This window comes from Amblyraja radiata, chromosome 10, assembly GCF_010909765.2.
Source record: "Amblyraja radiata isolate CabotCenter1 chromosome 10, sAmbRad1.1.pri, whole genome shotgun sequence".
Taxonomy (NCBI): domain Eukaryota; kingdom Metazoa; phylum Chordata; class Chondrichthyes; order Rajiformes; family Rajidae; genus Amblyraja; species Amblyraja radiata.
The window spans coordinates 22,002,464-22,021,574 of NC_045965.1; the positions used below are offsets into that span (position 1 = coordinate 22,002,464).

At 42.3% G+C, this 19,111-nt stretch overlaps 1 protein-coding gene across 5 annotated transcripts in view; it reads left to right on the top strand.

The window, feature by feature from the left end:
* cacna1e (calcium voltage-gated channel subunit alpha1 E) overlaps nucleotides 1-19,111 on the top strand; it is a 188,751-nt gene that overhangs the window by 48,389 nt on the left and 121,251 nt on the right. For all 5 annotated transcript variants that reach the window (XM_033028317.1, XM_033028318.1, XM_033028319.1 and 2 more), the window contains exons 9-11: nucleotides 4,264-4,353; nucleotides 5,938-6,150; nucleotides 8,978-9,090. In XM_033028317.1, the coding sequence (XP_032884208.1) occupies nucleotides 4,264-4,353; nucleotides 5,938-6,150; nucleotides 8,978-9,090 (416 nt within the window). The remainder of the gene's footprint in view (nucleotides 1-4,263; nucleotides 4,354-5,937; nucleotides 6,151-8,977; nucleotides 9,091-19,111) is intronic.

Here is a 19,111-nt window from a genome sequence, read left to right on the forward strand (position 1 = left end):
ATGTTATAATAATTTTTTCAGTGGAACTAGGTAAATATGAAATGAGTGAGTGATCTACAACTCCTGTGATTTTACGGGGGCATTTGAACTGGGGTCCCAGTGAGTTTAAAGGAAATGTGGTAAATGGGGACCTGGTGAATTTAAAGGTAGTGGAAACTGGCGCCTTGGAGAGTTCAAAGGGAATGTAGGAACTGGTAACCCAGTGAATGCAGAAACCAAAGTCCCCTTGAGTATAAAGGGAGGGTGAGAATCAGGGCAGCAGTAATGGAAAGGGGTGCTGGAAATAGATTCCTCATGAACATAAAGGGAGTGTGGGAACCAGGGCCCAAGTGATTGGAAAGTGAGTGCAGTAAGTATCACCTCGTGAAGCAGATACTGGGATTTACGAAGTTGGAAAGCGAGCTATAGAAACATAGAAAATTACAAAACAGGAACATTTTGAGTTTGGTGACAAACCACATAAGCTTTTAGCTCGCCAATTGAAAAAACAAGAAAAGGAAAATACTATAACCAAAATTAAATCAGAGAAAGGTGAATTACTAATACTACCTAAAGATATTAATAATAGATTTGCCCAATTTTACCAAAACTTATATACATCTAAAATTAAAAGAGAAGATAATAAAATAAAAAAATTTCTAGATAATTGTAATCTTCCAATACTGGACCTTTTGGAACAAGAGGAATTAGGAGCTCAAATTACAATCAAAGAAATAGGTGAAACAATAAAATCGCTGAAAAATGGTAAGACACCGGGACCAGATGGTTTTAATAATGAATTTTATAAAAAATTTCAGGAGATAACAACCCCTTATTTATTTAATTTATACTCCCATGCTTTTAAAGAAAACAAACTACCTGAAACACTAACAGAATCAACTATTACGCTTATTCCAAAAAAAGATAAAGATTTAGAAGATCCGGGCTCGTACAGAGCTATATCACTTTTAAATACAGATCAGAAAATTTTAGCAAAGATTTTAGCAAGAAGATTAAGCAAATATATTAGTAAATTGATAAACCCTGATCAAACGGGGTTTATACCTAAAAGATACTCATTTAATAATCTGAGACGTCTGTTTAATATAATGTACTCGCATAAAGTAGAGGAAGAAGATATATCAATTATTTCTTTGGATGCAGAGAAAGCATTTGATCAGGTAGAGTGGCAATACTTATATAAAGTACTACAAAAATTTAATATGGGAGAGAATTTTATAACATGGGTAAAATTATTATATGATAAACCGATGGCAAGAATTTTAACTAATAACATGTTATCTCAAAAATTTCAACTATCAAGGGGTAATAGGCAGGGATGTGCACTATCACCCCTGCTATTTGCCCTTATGATAGAACCCCTGGCTGAAAGTATAAGAATTCATCCGAATATTCAGGGCTATAATACCAGAGACTCAAATAATAAAATCTCATTATATGCAGACGATATACTTTTATATATTACAAAGTCACAAACGAGCATACCAAATTTATTAAACTTAATAGAGGAATTTGGGTATTTTTCTGGATATAGAATAAACTGGAATAAAAGTGAAATCATGACATTAAAACCTCAAGAACCTACACACTTACTGAAGTTCCCCTTTAAAATCGCAACAGAAAAATTTAAATATTTGGGTATTCAGATTACTAGAAAATATAAAGCATTATTCAATGCTAATTTCATGCCTTTATTAAATAAACTTAATACGTTGATTAAATTTTGGAAAACACTTCCCTTATCATTATTAGGTAGAATAAATGCAATAAAAATGATCTTCCTACCACAATTACTATACCTATTTCAATCTATACCGGTATATATACCAAAATATTTTTTTTTTAAATTAGACTCTAATATTACTAATTATATTTGGGACTATAGATCACATAGAATCACAAAAAAAACACTTATGTAAACCAAAAGAGGTCGGGGGACTTTCACTTCCGAATTTTATGTATTATTACTGGGCAGTGCATATTAAGAATATGATTTATTGGTTGGATAGTTCTACCCAACAGACAGAATGGATAAAAATGGAGAAGGAGGATTGCCATCCTTGTAATATAGGAACGATCCTCTTCTCCCCCAAAAAACTGAATAACACAATATATAAGAAGAACCCAATTATATATGGTACAATAAGAATTTGGAAACAAATAAAATTATCTTTAAAATTAAGAAATCTATCACTGTTAATGCCAATAGCGAATAACCCTTTATTTAAACCATCTCTTATTGATAAGACATATAACCAATGGGAAAGTCTCGGAATTAGAAGGATCGGGGATATGTATGAAATGGGAAACTTACTATCATTCCAACAATTACAATTAAAATTTAAATTGAAAAACAACCAATATTTTAAATATCTTCAGATTTGCGATTTCGTGAAAAAATATATACAAGGATATCAAAAAGTAACTCCTGACTTATTGGAAGAAGCAATGAATATTGAAGCTGACTCACAAAAATTAATATCATATTTATATAATAGTATTCTAAATATAGACCTACCATCGACAGAGGTACTTAGAGAAGAGTGGGAACGGGAACTAATGATAAAAATTACGAAGGTTAAATGGGAAAAATACCTGATATATATTCACAAATGTTCAATTAATGTAAGACATAATTTAATTCAATTTAAAATTGTACATAGATTATATTATTCAAAAACAAGATTGAACAAATTTTATCCAAATATATCCGCCACTTGTGATAAATGTCTAGCCCAAAAGGCAACTATAACACACTCCTTAGTTTCCTGCATAAAACTTTATAGATTTTGGAATGATATTTTTGAAATATTTACAAAATTATTCAAGACAAGAATGGAACCTAATACTGAAATGATTATATTTGGCGTAATGGAAGATGGGAATAAATTGAACACATTCAAAATCTATTCCTTAACTATGGTTTAATAATAGCAAAAAAATTAATTCTTAAATTTTGGAAGGGTACATCAATACCAACGCTTAAAATGTGGATTGCAAGTATGTTGGACACCGCTCATCTTGAGGAAATGCGATTCCTCCTAATGGATAAATCAGACCAATTCATAACGAGTTGGTCTCCATTCGTCGTTTTTTTGGAATCATATGGTGCAACACAATTGTAAAAAATAACTGTTTCAGGACTGGACGAGGGTTGGTCAAGACTATAAATAATGATCTCCTTCTCTTTTTTTCTTTTCTTTTCTTTTCTCTATTCTCTCTCTCAACTTTCTTCATTTACTCGTTTTCTTTTTTCACACACTATATATTTCACATCTTTCTATCCTTTACTATCTAACTTCTTTTTCTTATTCTAATCTTTTTTCAGTGTAACAAAAAAAAAAAAAAAGAAGTTGTACATAAAATGTATTATGAAAATATATATTAGGCACTTTGGTGCCATATGACTGTACTTACTTCTAATAAAATAAAATATTAAAAAAAAAAAAAAAAAAAAAAAAAAGAAACATAGAAAATTGTTGCAAGAGGAGGCCATTCGGCCCTTCGAGCCAGCACCACCATTCATTGTGATCATGGCTGATCGTCACCAATCAATAACCCGTGCCTGCCTTCTCCCCATATCCCTTGATTCCACTAGCCCCTAGAGCTCTATCTAACTCTCTCCAGTGATTTGGCCTCCACTGCCCTCTGTGGCAGGGGATTCCACAAATTCACAACTCTCTGGGTGAAAAAGTTTTTTTCTCACCTCAGTCTTAAATGGCCTCCCCTTTATTCTAACACTATGGTCCCTGGTTCTGGACTCGCCCAACATTGTGAACATTTTTCCTGCATCTAGCTTGTCCAGTCCTATAATAATTTTATATGTTTCTATAAGATCCCCCTCATCCTTCTAAACTCCAGTGAATACAAACCTAGTCTTTTCAATCTTTCCTCATATGACAGTCCCGCCATCCCAGGGATCAATCTCGTGAACCTACGCTGCACTGCCTCAATCACAAGGTTGTCCTTCCTCAAATTAGGAGACCAAAACTGTACGCAATAGATCAGCCATGTTTGAATGGCAGAGTAGACTTGATGAGCCAAATGGCATAATTCTACTCCTGTCACTTATGACCTTATGAACATGAAGAAGGATGGAGTGAAACAGGAGTCACTGGTTACATCTTTGCCGCCTCTTGTCAGTTTGGATCCTGCAGCTCGTCACTCAGACTATTCTCTTTTTCCTGATGTTGAATACGCAGCAGGTTTGTAATTAACAATTAACAGAATTTTGTTTGCGATCAATAAGCTCCTTGTTTTCAGTTCTTAGAAGAGCAACAATCAAAAAAGGGCGAATGGAAATGATTCACACCGAGTCAAGTGATGACCACTACACTGAAATATCTTCTGTGGGTGAGTCTCTAACTTAGATGAGATTGATGGTGTTATAGCATTATACAGCACAGAAACAGGCCCTTAGGGCCAACTCGTGTCTATGCCATCCAATGTTCCGTTTAATTCCATTTGGACCATATCCCTCTAAACTCTTCCCATCCATGTACCTGTAAACTATCTTTTAAACATTGTAATTGTACCTGCGTAACACACAAAGTGCAGGAGGAACCCAGCAGGTCAGGCAATATCTCTGGAGGAAATGAACAAGGTGATGTTTTGGACCCTTCTTCAGACTGGTGCCTGGCTTCACTACCTGGTACAATTGTACCTGCCTTTACTTCCTCCTCTGGCAGCTTGTATCCACCACACACTGTCTGGAAAAAGCTGCCCCTCAGATTCCCATTCAATCTTCCCGTCACCTTAAACTTATAACCCCTAATGTTGACTCCCCTGCTGCTGCTCAGCTGACTGATCATTAAAAGAATGTGTCTATTTTCCCCTTGTGATTTTATTAACCTCTATCAGGTTACCTCTCAGCCTCCTCCACTCATAAACCTTATGCAGTCTCTCCTTTTATAGCTGAACCCCTCCTGTCCCTGTGACATCCTTATGAATCTTTTCTGCACCCTCTCTAGCCTTGCTGAAGTTTGCCAACCAGCCCTGCACTTAATATTCCCGGTGGGGTCTCCTCAATGTCCTTCAAAGCTGTAACATAACAACCCCTCGTAAAGTATGCCATACTAACTCCATCAATCTGTCTCTTTGTTATGGACCTCCCTCTAAGAAAAATCTGTTTCCCTTTTTATGCCCAATCCAATCCATCTATCATTCATTAACATGTTCATTGAATCATCCTTCAATCTTCTAAAGACAAAACAATGAGTATAGAAGTTGGGAGGTTATGTTGCAGCTATGTAAAACGTTGGAGAGGCCACATTTAGAATATTGTGTTCAGTTCTGGGCACCATGTTATAGGAAAGATGTTGTCAAGCTAGAAAGTGTACAGAGAAGATTTGCAAGGATGTTGCCAGGACTCGAGGACCTGAGCGATAGGGAGAGGTTGAGCAGGCCAGGACTCTATTCCCTGGAGTGCAGGAAGATAAGGGGTAATCTAATAGAAGTGTCTCTTGCCCAGAGCAGGGAAATCGAGAACCAGAGGACATAGGTTTAAGGTGAGGGGGGAATGATTTAATAGGAACCTGAGGCATGATTTTTTAACACAGAAGGTGGTGGGTGTATGGAACGAGCTGCCGGAGGAGGTAATTGAGGCAGGTAATATTGCACTGTTTAAGAAACATTTGAACAGGTACATGGATAGGACAGGTTTTGAGAGATATGGGCCAAACATAGGCAGATGGGACTCGTGTAGATGGAACATGTTGGGTGGCCTGGGCAAGTTGGGTTGAAAGGCTTGTTTCCATACTGTATGACTCTCTATGGCAATGCAAAACCGACCCCTGTGACTGTGGGCAGTTTTTGACTCTTTAGACCGAGTTTTATTCTTTTTTATATTTTAACTTACTGATATTTCAAAGAGGTCCTTTGTGTTAAGGGTGATCTCCCTCCCTCCATCTAAGATTGTCTCCTCCTTGCTTTGTCCAGGGTCCCCGCTGGCAAGGGCGAGCATCAAGAGCACCAAGTTGCTGGAGGGTTCATCTTACTTCCGCCGCAAGGAGCGCATGCTGCGCATCTCCATCCGCCACATGGTCAAGTCCCACGCCTTCTACTGGATCGTCCTGGGTCTGGTGGCTCTTAACACTGTGTGTGTTGCCATTGTCCACTATGACCAGCCTCCATGGCTCTCCAACTTCCTTTGTAAGTATAATATTGCTGGCCCAAAGGTAAAGTCGCCTGTAGGGGAACATTCAGTCTGCCGATTCTTTCTATGACGTAACATTTGTTTATCCACAAGTTCTGGCTGAAATGCATCGAACCAAATTGGAGGTAGGAAAGACATTGTAATAAATTCCATCTATCCACCTAGTTTCCACAGTCTTACGGCCCTGACAAATCCATTAAAAACTACTCATCAAAACTCTGATTGATCTAAACTCAGCTTGTTGGAGGATGAAATTTCTGGATCACCCTAACAGTGTGAAGGAGTGCTCCCGACATCACCCCTGCATGGCCCTCGTTTTAAGGATGTGTCCCTTATTCTCACTCCCCATCATAGGAAACGCTATCACTTTGTCCTGCATTCCCCATTGTAAGAAATGTTATCTCTTTGCCCTATCATAGGAAATGCTATCCTTGCAAACATTCATTATCTCCACACCATGTTTCTAGTGCAAACATGCCTCAGGATATCTCCCCACCCCACTACCATGGGGTTTTCAGACACATGGGCAATGAACCAGCAAATGAATCTCTGGACCCTGTCTACTCCTTGAACCCCTCTGACAATGGAATACGCACTACCCTCACTCCCCAGGAGATCCCATGCTCTCCCAAGACCTTCTACAGTTGTTATCCCTGGCTCTGTCCAGCTTCCTCTTGCACTAGTTTGTTTCCTTTTTGGTGTGTGCTCTATATCTACCGGCTGGACAAGGAAACTAACCCTTGAGCCAGGGAAGCCACATGGGAGCTACTTTCGTGGTCCCATCTGTGTGCTTTTTGATGTTGGAGCAAGGTTTTTGCCTTTAGACTGTAGAGATACAGTGTGGAAACAGGCCCTTCTGCCCACCAAGTCTGTGCCGACCTGCGATCACCCCGTACACTAACACTATTCTACACTGGGGACAATTTTTACAACTTACCGAAGCCAATTAAGCGGCAAACCTGCACGTTTTTGGAGTGTGGGAGGAAACCAAAGCACATGGAGAAAACACAAGGGGGGTCACAGGGATAACGTACAAACTCCATACAGCCAGCATCTGTAGTCAGGATTGAACCTGGGTCTCTGGCTCTGCAAGGCAGCAACTCTACCGCTGCGCCACCATGCCGCCATGTCCATTCAGTATCATTTAAAGAAGGACATGCCTTTCTGAAATGTCTTTCACAATCTCAGAATGTAGAGAGGACAGATAAAGAGATAACATTTCCTTTGATGGGGAATGCAGGACAGAGGACACACCCTTAAGGTGAGGGTTAGCTCATGCAGGGATGAAGTCAGGGGCACCTCAATGTGAGCACAGTACTTCTTGAAAGATGATTTCATTATGTGGCCACCTGAAAAGGGAAAGGTGTATGGGTTTTTACCCCAGGAAGGTATTCCGCTGAAGTCTGCTAATGTTGCATTTCATGGACCTGAAAGCTAATTATTGTGCTGGCTCAAAAGTCTGTGATCAGGGAGGAGGTGGAGGAAGAATAATGGGTGGCTGCTCCAATTCCTGTCAATCGGAACAATCACGACTCCCAACTCTTTACAGTCATTATAAATGGTGCGCTGATGGGAGAGAAAACTTGTTGAAGGTACAACATTTGACAATGTTTTTTTGCCTTGTAAATGGGAGCTTTAAGTTCTAAAGATATGTTAATAGTCACGTGCCAAATTGTAATAGATGGTTTTCAGCAGAGTTAAATACAAGACTCTGGACTTTAAGCAGATAGGGTAGGGGACTTTCTTAATTGGGAACAGTCTAAAACATTGGTGATTCAAAGAGACTCAAAGACCCAAGCTCCTCTATCATGCAACTACCTCCTGCCCCCACTATCAATCCTCCCACATAGAGGATTACTATGAATTACCGTGGGAAGTACGAAAAATAATCAGCAGGTGGAAAGCGCTGATTTGATATCGAGAGGACTGGGACACAAGAGCGGTAGAGGCTCTGCTACAGCTGAACAAAACCTTGATTTATTGCCCTCGATCAAATAGGTGGTAAATGTTATATTTCAAAGTTAAAGTATTTGCCACCAGGGCGGCAGGGTGGCGCAGCGATAAGGTTGCTGCCTTACAGAGCCAGAGACCCGGGTTCAATCCTGACTACGGGTGCTGTCTGTACAGAGTTTGTACGTTTTCCCAGTGACCGTATGGGTTTTCTCCCGGTTCTTCGTTTTCCTCCCACACTCCAAAGACGTACAAGTTTGTAGGATCACTGGCATAGGTGAAAATTGTCCCTACTGTGTAGGATAGTGCTGGTGTATGGGAATCACTGGTCAGCGCAGACTCGGTGGGCCGAAGGGCCGGTTTCCTCACTGTATCTCTAAACTAAACTATTGTGAGCACTCCTGAAGAGGCAAGTGCCTTGGAATTACCTGAGCTCTTGAAAACAATACAAATACCGATGTATTTGTTTATCATGACACCTGTATCACAGAGCCCGCACTTGGCAATAAGTGGTAAGACTCTTTCTGCTCTGTGCGTTGGGATCCTGTGGCCTGAAAATACTGCAGTTTGAATGGAAAACATTTACTTCACAGACTGTAGCCTGCCACCTGCCGAGACAGGAAGCACTGCTGTCCCTCTTCTTCACCAGCTCGCCCATCCTACCCGACCTCACCTCATCCCATCCAACCCCGAATCCCTCAAAAAGCGTCACCCAGGGAAACAGGCCCGAGCTGGCTGGGGAAGGACTGGGCGGCAGCTCTGTGAGGTCATGAACTCTGGAACAGTTTTACGGAGACTGGGGCTGCAAACGGGATCGTGCTGTGCCTCTCACACCGTCTGGTCTCACTAATCCGTCCCATTTCCTTTTCTCAGACTATGCCGAATTCACCTTTCTGGGTCTCTTTCTCTCCGAGATGTTTCTAAAGATGTACGGCTGTGGTCCTCGACTATATTTTCACTCCTCCTTCAACTGTTTTGACTGTGGGGTGAGTTCTCAAATATCCATCTCATCGCAGAACCTTCCTCCATTATGTCTATGAGCAGACCAGTGCAATACTGTGTGTCTTTGTTTGGGAGCTGGTGCCTGCAATAGGTTGTTATTAGACCCCAGCAATATGTGTCAGTCCCTCTAGACTTGTGTAATGGCATCTGCTATCAGTTCCTGCCGTAGTGTATGGAAATGCCCAGTGTCAGATCAGAACGTACTGTGGGATCGTATCAGATATGAGATCCCAAAGTTCCTCTGACTGTCTCAAGGATCAGATGCCTATAGTTGAGTTCAACTGTCTGATATCAAGCATCTACTAAATAACTGTGTAAGTATTGTTACCCTGTGGGCAGGCTGAGTCTGGTCTCAGGCTGAGTCTGGTCTCAGATCCTTGACGTATTGTACGACTACGATCGATCCTGAACATTATGAGTTTATCAGATTCTTATTCCCTTTGGCATTGTATGTCTGTGTCTCATATCATACATCTTTAATGCAGTGGTATACAACATTAGCACCAAGTTAATGTTGGCAATATTAGAAAGGGAATGATAATATTCGTAAGGGCGTCAAAGGTTACGGAGAGAGAATGAGAATGAGGTTGAGAAGCAAAAATAGATCAACCATGATGGAAAGGCGGAGCAGACTCAATGGCTAAATGGCCTAATTCTGCTCCTATGTCTTTTGGTCCTGTGGTCTTAAGTGACAATGCCGATAACCAATGTCTTGTTGCATTGTCTGGCTGCCCATCCATCACGTCCTACTGTACAGGCAGGACAATCCCTCTGGAAATGCAGCAGGAATGGAGTCACCCTGGGAATACTCTCTTTGACTCCAAACCCCCTGAAATGTTATGGAGGCAAGATCAAACACTGGCAAGGAAATCAACTGTTCATTAACATCCACCATCCTTTCTTACCTGTTGAAACAGCTCTCCTTCAAGGGACAGAGGACATTTTGGGTCAGGACGCTTATTAAGACTGTTCATACCCCTGCCCAATTGCTGCTCGATCCATTGAGTTCTGACAGCAGGTTGCACTTTACTCAAGACTTCAGCATCTGTAATCTCTTGTGTTTTCATTTAGAAGGCACACTCAACTTCGAAACAGTTAGCAGGAATTTATTAAGGGAAGGTTGTGTCGAACTAGATTGATTTCTTTTTTTGGAGAGGGTTGGTAAGAGTAACATGATGTTTGGTAACAAGCTACTGTCGTAACGTGTTATTGTGCCCTGAATTAGATTCCTGTTTTATGGTCTATTGGTATCTGTTAGCAGATGTCTGTGCTATTGAGTGATTACTCTCATCGATATTCAAGTCAAGTTTATTTGTCGCATACAAATAATATTCATCAGGTAGAAAGATGTGGAATGTGTAGGAAGGAACTGCAGATTCTGGTTTACACTGAATATAGACACAAAATGTTGGAGTAACTCAGCGGGACAGGCAGCATCTCTGGAGAGAAGGAATGGGTAATGTTTCGGGCCGAGACCCTTCTTCAGAATCTGGATAGTTAAGGGAGGGATACTCCGATTTTGTCTGGATCAGGGAGGGGGAAGTGTTTGGAAATATTGATGCATATTAGGGTAGATAAGTCTTCAGGGCTTGATGGGATCTATCCCAGGATGCTATTGAAATCAAGGGAGAAGATTGCTGGGTGTCTGACAAAGACTTGTGCATCTTTGTTAGTCGTATTTGGGATACCAGAAGATTGGAGGGATAAAAGCCTGGAAGCTACAGGCCAGTAGCTGGGGAACCAAATATAAGGCAGCTGGGATTAGCATAGGGCTTCACAGTCAGAATGGATGAGCTGGGCAAAAAGGGCACGTTCCATGATCACATTGAATGGTGGTGCTGACTCGAAGGGCTGAATGGCCTACTCCTGCACCTATTGTCTATTGTCTATTGTGAGCCTTACATTAAAGATAGGAGAATTGATGGAGAAGATTCTGAGATCCAGTATTTATGATAACTTGGAAAGGTATGGACTAAGTAGGGGAACCAAATGTAAGGCAGCTGGGATTAGCATAGATTAGTTTCACAGTCAGAATGGGTGAGCTGGGCTAAAAGGGCATGTTTCTGTGCCTAATGATTCTATGATTCTGGTGACAGTTCCCTCCAATGTTATGTGACTGTGCCTGATTTGTTATGGACTTGAGCAAGGCTATTAATAAGGTCTCACCTGGCAGGCGAGTCACAAAAGTAAAAGGTCACAGGATCTAAGTTTGGGTCAGTGGCTCAAAGCAAAAGGTAATGACTAAGGATGGACACAAAATGCTGGAGTAACTCGGAGGGTCAGGTAGTATCTCTTGAGAAAAGAAATGGGTGACGTTTCGGGTTGTGTCCCTTCTTCAGACTGGGAGTCAGGGAAGAGGGAAACTAAAGATATGAGGAGGTACAAAGAACAAATGAATTAAATATGTGCAAAAGGACAAATCAAAGCCAGCAACAATGGTCAAGGAAAGGTGAAGCCCACAATGGTTCATTGTTGGCTGCAGAGAAGGTGATAACGAGTGAAACTAACAAGTGAAACAGTGAAACTAAACAGGACGAGAGTGAAACTAGTACTACGACTAGGGTGGTGGATGAACGGAGAGAGGGGCGAATGCAAGGGTTACTTGAAGTTATAGAAATCAACATTCATACCGTTGGGTTGTAAGTTGCCCAAGTGAAATAATGAGGTGCTGTTCCTCCAATTTGCGTTTGACCTCACACTGACAGTGGAGGAGGCCCAGGGCAGTAAGGTCAGTGTGGGAATGGGAAGGGGAGTTAAAGTGTTTGGCAACCGGGAGATCACGTGGGCCAAGGAGGACTGAGTGAAGGCGTTCAGCGAAACGATTGCCCACTCTGCGATTGCCCTTGGAGGCTTTTGTGACTGGAGAGTCGTTAGCAGTGGGACTCCACGAGACTCAGTTTCCAGCCCCTTTTGTTTTTATAAAATGTGTTAATTAATAAATATGACCATGTGCTTGCCGGTAAGAAAGAAGCATTTTACTGTGGGAAGATAGAGACTGTCTGGTCCATTAAGCTGAAAAATTGCAAATGGAATTAAATCTGAGCAAGGGTGATGGAATATATTTGAGAAGTGCTGCAAGGCAAGGGAATGGATGTTAATTGAGTGATGTGAAGGAACAGAAGGACCCTGGAGTATTTGTTCACAGCTCATGCCGGGCACCCATGTAGAACAGAGACCCATCAGCAACAGCAGAACTGATTCACAATCTGCTCAAGCAGATGTGGTATTGTATTGCTGTGTCAGTAATAGTTTCCAGTTCTCCGTGGCAGGGACTATCTAACTCAATGTTTAAGAAATGTTTAGACAGGTACATGAATAAGACAGGTTTAGAGGGATATGGGCCAAACGAAGGCAGGTGGGACTAGTATAAATTGGACATGTTAGTCAGCGTGGGTAAGTTGGGCAGAAGGGCCTGTTTCCACACAGTATGACTCTATGACTATAATCTGCCAAAGGCTGTATAGGGCTGAAGAGACAGCATAATGTGCCAGAGGACCTGTCCACCACTGCAGCTGCTGGACACGACAAATACCACAAGTCTTCAAGGACAGACTGAATGTGGAATCTCTTGGTTTCACCACTATAGTCAGTGAGCAGAGGCCTTCCTGAGGAAACACATAGCAGCAACTCTCATGCAAGCACCAGGCGCTGAACTAAAGCCTGACGTCATTGCTGCTGGCTGGAGCAAACCTGATACGCACACTGTACAAGCAAGAAGACACTTAAGGAGGATGTCATAGGTGGGAGGTCTAATATTCCCTTTCTGTGTCCATAAGGAATGAAGATTCCTCCAGAGGAGATCAATAAGGCTATAAAAACAGTTCACACTGTCCAGCATTGGCAAAGCGCTGCAGTGTGTTTCATCCACTTCAGCTTTGATTCTATGCATTGCTGCCTTTCCCAGATTGGAGACGATAAAGCATGGAGTTATAGACGATGGTAATATTCCACAAGTCTTGGAAAGAATCAACAGGCATTGCGATCGTCAAGCAGGGGAACTGAGCCTGAAGAGCTACTGGCTGATTTTGTGGCTTGTGACAAAGCTTATAAAGCAGCTCATTCTTCAAACCACAGGGACCGTTTCTGCTGTTTCTCCCAGCTATGAACAGGCAGCGTTTCACTGCACCCCCCCCCCCCCCCCCCCCCCCCCCCCCCCCTGCACAGAGACCTGGTGACCAAGCTCTGACATTGACATGGTCCACAGGAACAACTCCTGCTCAGGATCCCCACACTGCGGCCATGTAGCAAATTATTTTGCCAGCTCTAGGCATTTTCAAGCACATCATGTTGCATCTGCACAAAATATTTGTGGAACTGTATTTGGAGAATAGTGTTGGGTCCTGGTCACCGCACCACAGGAGTGATGTGGTGGCTGTAGAAAGAGTGTGGAAGAGATTCACCAGGATGATGCTTGGAATGGCGGGCTGTAGTAACAAGCAGATACTGAACAGGCTGGGTTTATTCTCATTGGAACTTAGGAGACTGAGGGGTGGCCTTTCAGAGGTTTATAAAACCATGAGATACATAGGATGGGTAGTCACAATCTTTTTCCTAGGGCAGGGGAGTCTAGAACTAGAGGGCACAGGTTTAAGGTGAGGAGAGGGGGAAATTTAAGGGAGATCCGAGGGGTACGTTTCTTTCAAATAGAGGGTGGCGAATATGTTATACGATCTGCCAGAGGAGGCAGTGGGGACAGATACAATTACTGTACAACATTTTAAGAGACATTTGGACAGGTACTTGGATGGGAAAGGTGAAGAGGGATATGCTGGCAAATGTGTTTAAAGGAGACGGGCATCACAGCTGGCACGGACAAGATGGCCCAAAGGGCCGCCCGCTTCTGTGCTGTACGATTCTGTGATCCTCTAAACCAAAAAACACAAATTTCCAGTAGAATGAGATCAACAGGGCAAAGCTGTTAACAGAATCCCTCAAGGGAATGTGTGTGTCCTTAATCTTACTTTCAAATTTCTACTTGGCCTTGCCCCTTCTTTAGGACTTCTCTCTCATTTATTTGTTTTTTCCAACATTGAATTGTGAATCCTCTCTGAATTTAATCGTACTAGTAACGGCCATTGTGACGTTGGTTGTCAAGGCACCAGGCTCTGCAATTCCCACCCTGTACCTCTCTCTTATCTCTCTCCCTTTCCCAATTAATTACCAAGTTTTCGATTATTTACCCAAAATCTCTTGTCTCTGAAGCAAATTCTGTTTGATAATGCAGTTGGGGACTTTCCGTGACGTTAAGAGCTACATGACTTTATCAATTATCAGACCATGTGAATCAGGAGTGACTATACCCGATATCAAATCTATATACTGAGAATGAATGTACTTTCTGATCCTGAGGTCCCGTCGCTATGCTCAACAAGAGAATATAACAAAAAATGCTGGAAATATTCCAGGTTTGGCAGCATCTGACATCTGACAAAAAAATCTCTGACATGAAACATTGAGTCTGTTTCTCTCCCACAGATGCTGCCTGACCTGCTGAGTGTTTCCAGCAGTTTCTGTTTTAATTTCAGATTTGCCTTATCTGCAGCTTTATTTGAATTTCAACAGGATCCCTCAGTACAGACTGGGTATGTAATGTTACTGCCTAGGAAGAAACTGTAGATGCTGGTTTACACCCAAATAGACGCAAAATGCTGGAGTGGGCCAAGCAGCATCTCTGGAGAAAAGGGAATAGGTGACGCTTCGGGTCGAGGCCCTTCTTCAGACTCAGACTGAAGAAGGGTCTCGAACTAAAATACATCACCTATTCCCTTTTCTCCAGAGATGCTGCCTGACCCACTGAGTTACTGCAGCATTTAGTGTCTATCTTTGATGGGATGCTGCCTCATTGTCTAGTATTGCATCCCGCCATACCATGAACGCTGCTGTTGCATTGTTGTTACTGGCACTCTCCTCTACTAGTGCTCGAGCACTGGAATTCACTGGAATTTAGAAGGATGAGGGGTTATCTTACAGAAACATATTAAATTATAAAATGACTGGACAAGCTAGATGCAGGAAAAATGTTCCCAATGTTGGGGGAGTCCAGAACCAGGGGCCACAGTCTAAGAATAAAGGGGAGACCATTTAAAACTTAGATGAGAAATAACTTTTTTGCCCAGAGAGTTGTGAATTTGTGGACTTCTCTGCTACAAAGGGCAGCGGAGGGCAATTCACTGGATGAATTTAAAAGAGAGTTAGATAGAGTTCTAGGGGCTAGCGGAATCAAGGGATATGGGGAGAAGGCAGGCACGGGTTACTGATTGTGGATGATCAGCCATGATCACAATGAATGGCCTCCAAGGGCCAAATGGCCTCCTCCTGCACCTATTTTCTATGTTTCTATGTTTCTATGACTGTGCTTGGTATCAGATGCTTCCGAAATGTAGGGTGACGGCTGTAGCACTCCCTGACTATCTGCGTTAATCTTCCTGAATTAATGGAAGACTGTGTTGGGCCTCATATTACAGTGCCTCTGTATAACTCCGTCTGGTATACGTTTCCTGTGGAATTGTGTAACGATGTCTATTGTCAGATATCTATGGGAAGCAGTAGCTTGGTGATTAAATTATTGCTCTGTAATCCAGAGGGCTGGAGTAATGGTCTGGAAACATGAGTTCATATCCTTCCATGGCAGCAGGGGAATTTAAATACTGTTATTAAATAATTAAGCATAAAAATATGATATTAATAATGATGACTGAAACTGGCGGATTGACAAAAATGTCCATCTGGCACAAGACTGGCCTCCAAGGAAAGGAAATCTGTTTTGATTACCAGTCTGGCTCATACAAGAAGCACAACAAAGTGGTTGACTTTTAACTGTGCTTTGAAATGGCCCCATACTGAGACTTCAAAACGCAGTCAGAATAAAACACAGAGACCACCAGTCTTGGCAGAGGCAGAAGATTTAGATTTTGCAAAGGCACACTAAGACGATTTGATTTTGAAAAATCCTTCTCACCAACGTTTGAGGAATATCCTGAATTGCAAGTGGGGTACTGGGGCGGCACAGTAGCGTACCGTAGAGTAGCTGCCTTACAGCGCCAGAGACCCGTGTTGAATCCTGAATATGGGTGCTGTCTGTATGAAGTTTGTACGTTCCCCCTGTGACTGCGTGGGTCTTCCTAGAGTGTGGGATAGTGCTTGTGCGATGGGGCGATCATTGGTCGGCACGGACTCGGTGAGCCAAAGGGCCTGTTCCCATACTGTATCTCTAAAGTCTAAATGTTCCCCCACAGAATAATGATATAGCAATCCTTGCGGAATCGCACCTTCACGGCAATGACCCACACTCTTGTATCACGTCCTCCGATCACCAGAGGTAGCAGTGTACAGGTCCTCCCCATGTTTTAAACACCCAACTTGCATGAAGCCCATACACACGAGCAATCCTGTGGGAGACCGGCGGGATGGATTTGCCAGCTGCTGCAGGGATGCAGGCCGCTATGGGACAACTCAGTTCACAGCAATGAATTACTTCCCCTGGTTTAATTACACTTTGCCCTTGGTTGGTCTCCGTTTTTATATATATTGCTGAACTATTCAGGTTACAAACAGTCCCCAGGAACGAAGCCCTGTCATAACCTGGGGAGGACCTGCAGGAGGAAGTAGCCACAGAATTTTCTCTGATCCTGAAGTCTCTTTGCGCAATGACCCTCTCTTAGTATATGCTGATAGTTGACTTCAGGAAGGGAAAGCTGAAGGTCCATGAACCATCTTCTTTGGTGCGATGGTCGCAGAGAAATGCAACAGCTTCGGGTTCCTGGAGTGTGCATCTCTGGTGATGTGTCCTGGGCCCAGCACATCTCTGGTGATCTGTCTCTGGTGATCTTGCCATTGGCTCAGGTGATCTCTCCTTGGCCCAGCGCATTGATGCACTCGCAAAGAAACCTCATCGACAACATCTCTTTCCTCAGAGGTTTGAGGAGATTGGGCATGTCACCAAATACTTTATCGGACTTCTGCTGATGTACAGTAGAGAGCGTACTGACTGGTTGCATCACAGTATGGTTTGGTAACAAAAATGACCAAGAACAAAGGAGGCTGCAGAAAGTGGTGAACATTTCCCAGTCCTCACAGGTATTGATATTCCACTATCAAAGGGATCTACAGAGAGCCTGCCTCAAGAAGGCACCTAATATTTTCGGCAACTTATATAATTACTCCTCCTCTCTCCACTTCTCCTAAAAGTCAGTTGACCAGTTCCACAGTTGGGAACGATGCATCCTTCTTGGCATCACACCATCCTTAGCCAACAATCGGCCTGTCGGAGCCTCCCTGATGTCATCTGTTGCTGACCCTGATTTGTCCTGCTCTTTTCTTGCTTCCAGTTCTCACCCCCTCCAATCAGTCTGAAGAAGGATCCCGACCTGAAACATCACCTATCCATTTTCTCCAGAGATGCTGCCTTACTCCAGCACTTTGTGTCTATCTTTACCCGGACGGAGGCTGCCTGGATGAGAGGGTATTAGCTATAAGAAGTTGAATAAACTTGGATTGTTTTCTCTCGAGCAGCAGAGGTTAAGGGGAGACCTGATAGAAGTTTATAAAATTATGACAGGCATAGAAAGGGTCGAATATTTTTCCTGGAGTGGAGAAGTCAAACACTGGAGAGCACAGCTGTATAGTGAGTGGTAGAAAATTTAAAAGGGACACGTAGGGCAAACATTTTAAATGAGACTGCTGTGTAGTCTGTGGTATGCACTGCCAGGGTTAGTGCCGGAAGCAAATATAATTATGGCATTTAAGAGGCTTTTAGACAGGCACCTTAATAAGCGGAAAATGGAGGGACATGGACCATGCACAGGAAGAAGGGATTCGTTTAATTTGCCATCATGTTCGGCCAAGACATTGTGGTCCGAAGGGCCAGTTCATGTGCTGCACTGTTCCATGCTTTATAATAAGTGGCATCACTTGAAGTTACAAATGAAGGGACTGTCCCTGAATGAAAAAAGCCACTGTGTCTATTTATGTAACTCTATTGTACCGAGGCATAGTGTCTAAAATCATAAACTCATTATATTGTGTGACTGTCAGGAATTATGATTACATAATATATAGTGACAGTTTCTGGAATCATAAATACATAACAGTGAGATATTATATCTGCAATTATATACATATATAAGAATCAGTGACTGTGCTTGGAATAATATACCAAACACACTGACTGATTGTATCTGGAATGAGAAGCTTGCATTACTGAGTGTTGATGTAGCCCATAGTATTATATGACTGTGCCTGCAATCATCAACTCCTAATACTAGATGATATATGTACCAGATATGTTCAGAAATATGTGGGATGAAATCTGGCATCTTAAAGGCATAATACGAGTGACTGATAGAGTTATAGAGATACACCACACAAGGTCTTCACTCTGACCATTGTTCCAAATCTATACTAATCCCATTTACTAGCACTTGATCTGGAGCCTCTTCTGCCGTGGTAATTTAATGGTCTTCCAAATCCTCCTTAAATATTGTGAAAGTAGCTGCGTCCTTCACATTCTCGGGCATCTGGATGAGAAAACTATTTGCCCAGATTCTCTCCGACTCTCCTTTTAAACCAACATCCCCAGGTTTTAAACATCTCCATTTTGGGGAAATGTTTCTCACTATATTTTATATTGCTCATATCATATCCCTCATCTGCCTCCATCTCTCCAGCAGAAATAAGCACAGCCTTTCCAGTCTCTCCTCATAATTTAAACTTCTATCCCAAGCAACATCTTGGTAAATCCTCTAAGTTCTTCCAGGAGCAATCACGTCCTTAATATAATGCGATGAACAGAACTGCACACACTGTGGCCTGACCTATTTGACCTCCCGTCCCTAACATTTTAGCTCTGGCTAATGATGGCTAGTAATTTGATTTTTTTTTCACCACCTTAACTACCTGTGCTGCCACCTTTGCAGAACTACAGAGTTGTACACTAATGTCCCTTGAGTGCTGTCACATGACAGATCTTCAGAGACATGCACACCCTGGAACTTGATGTTGCTGCCT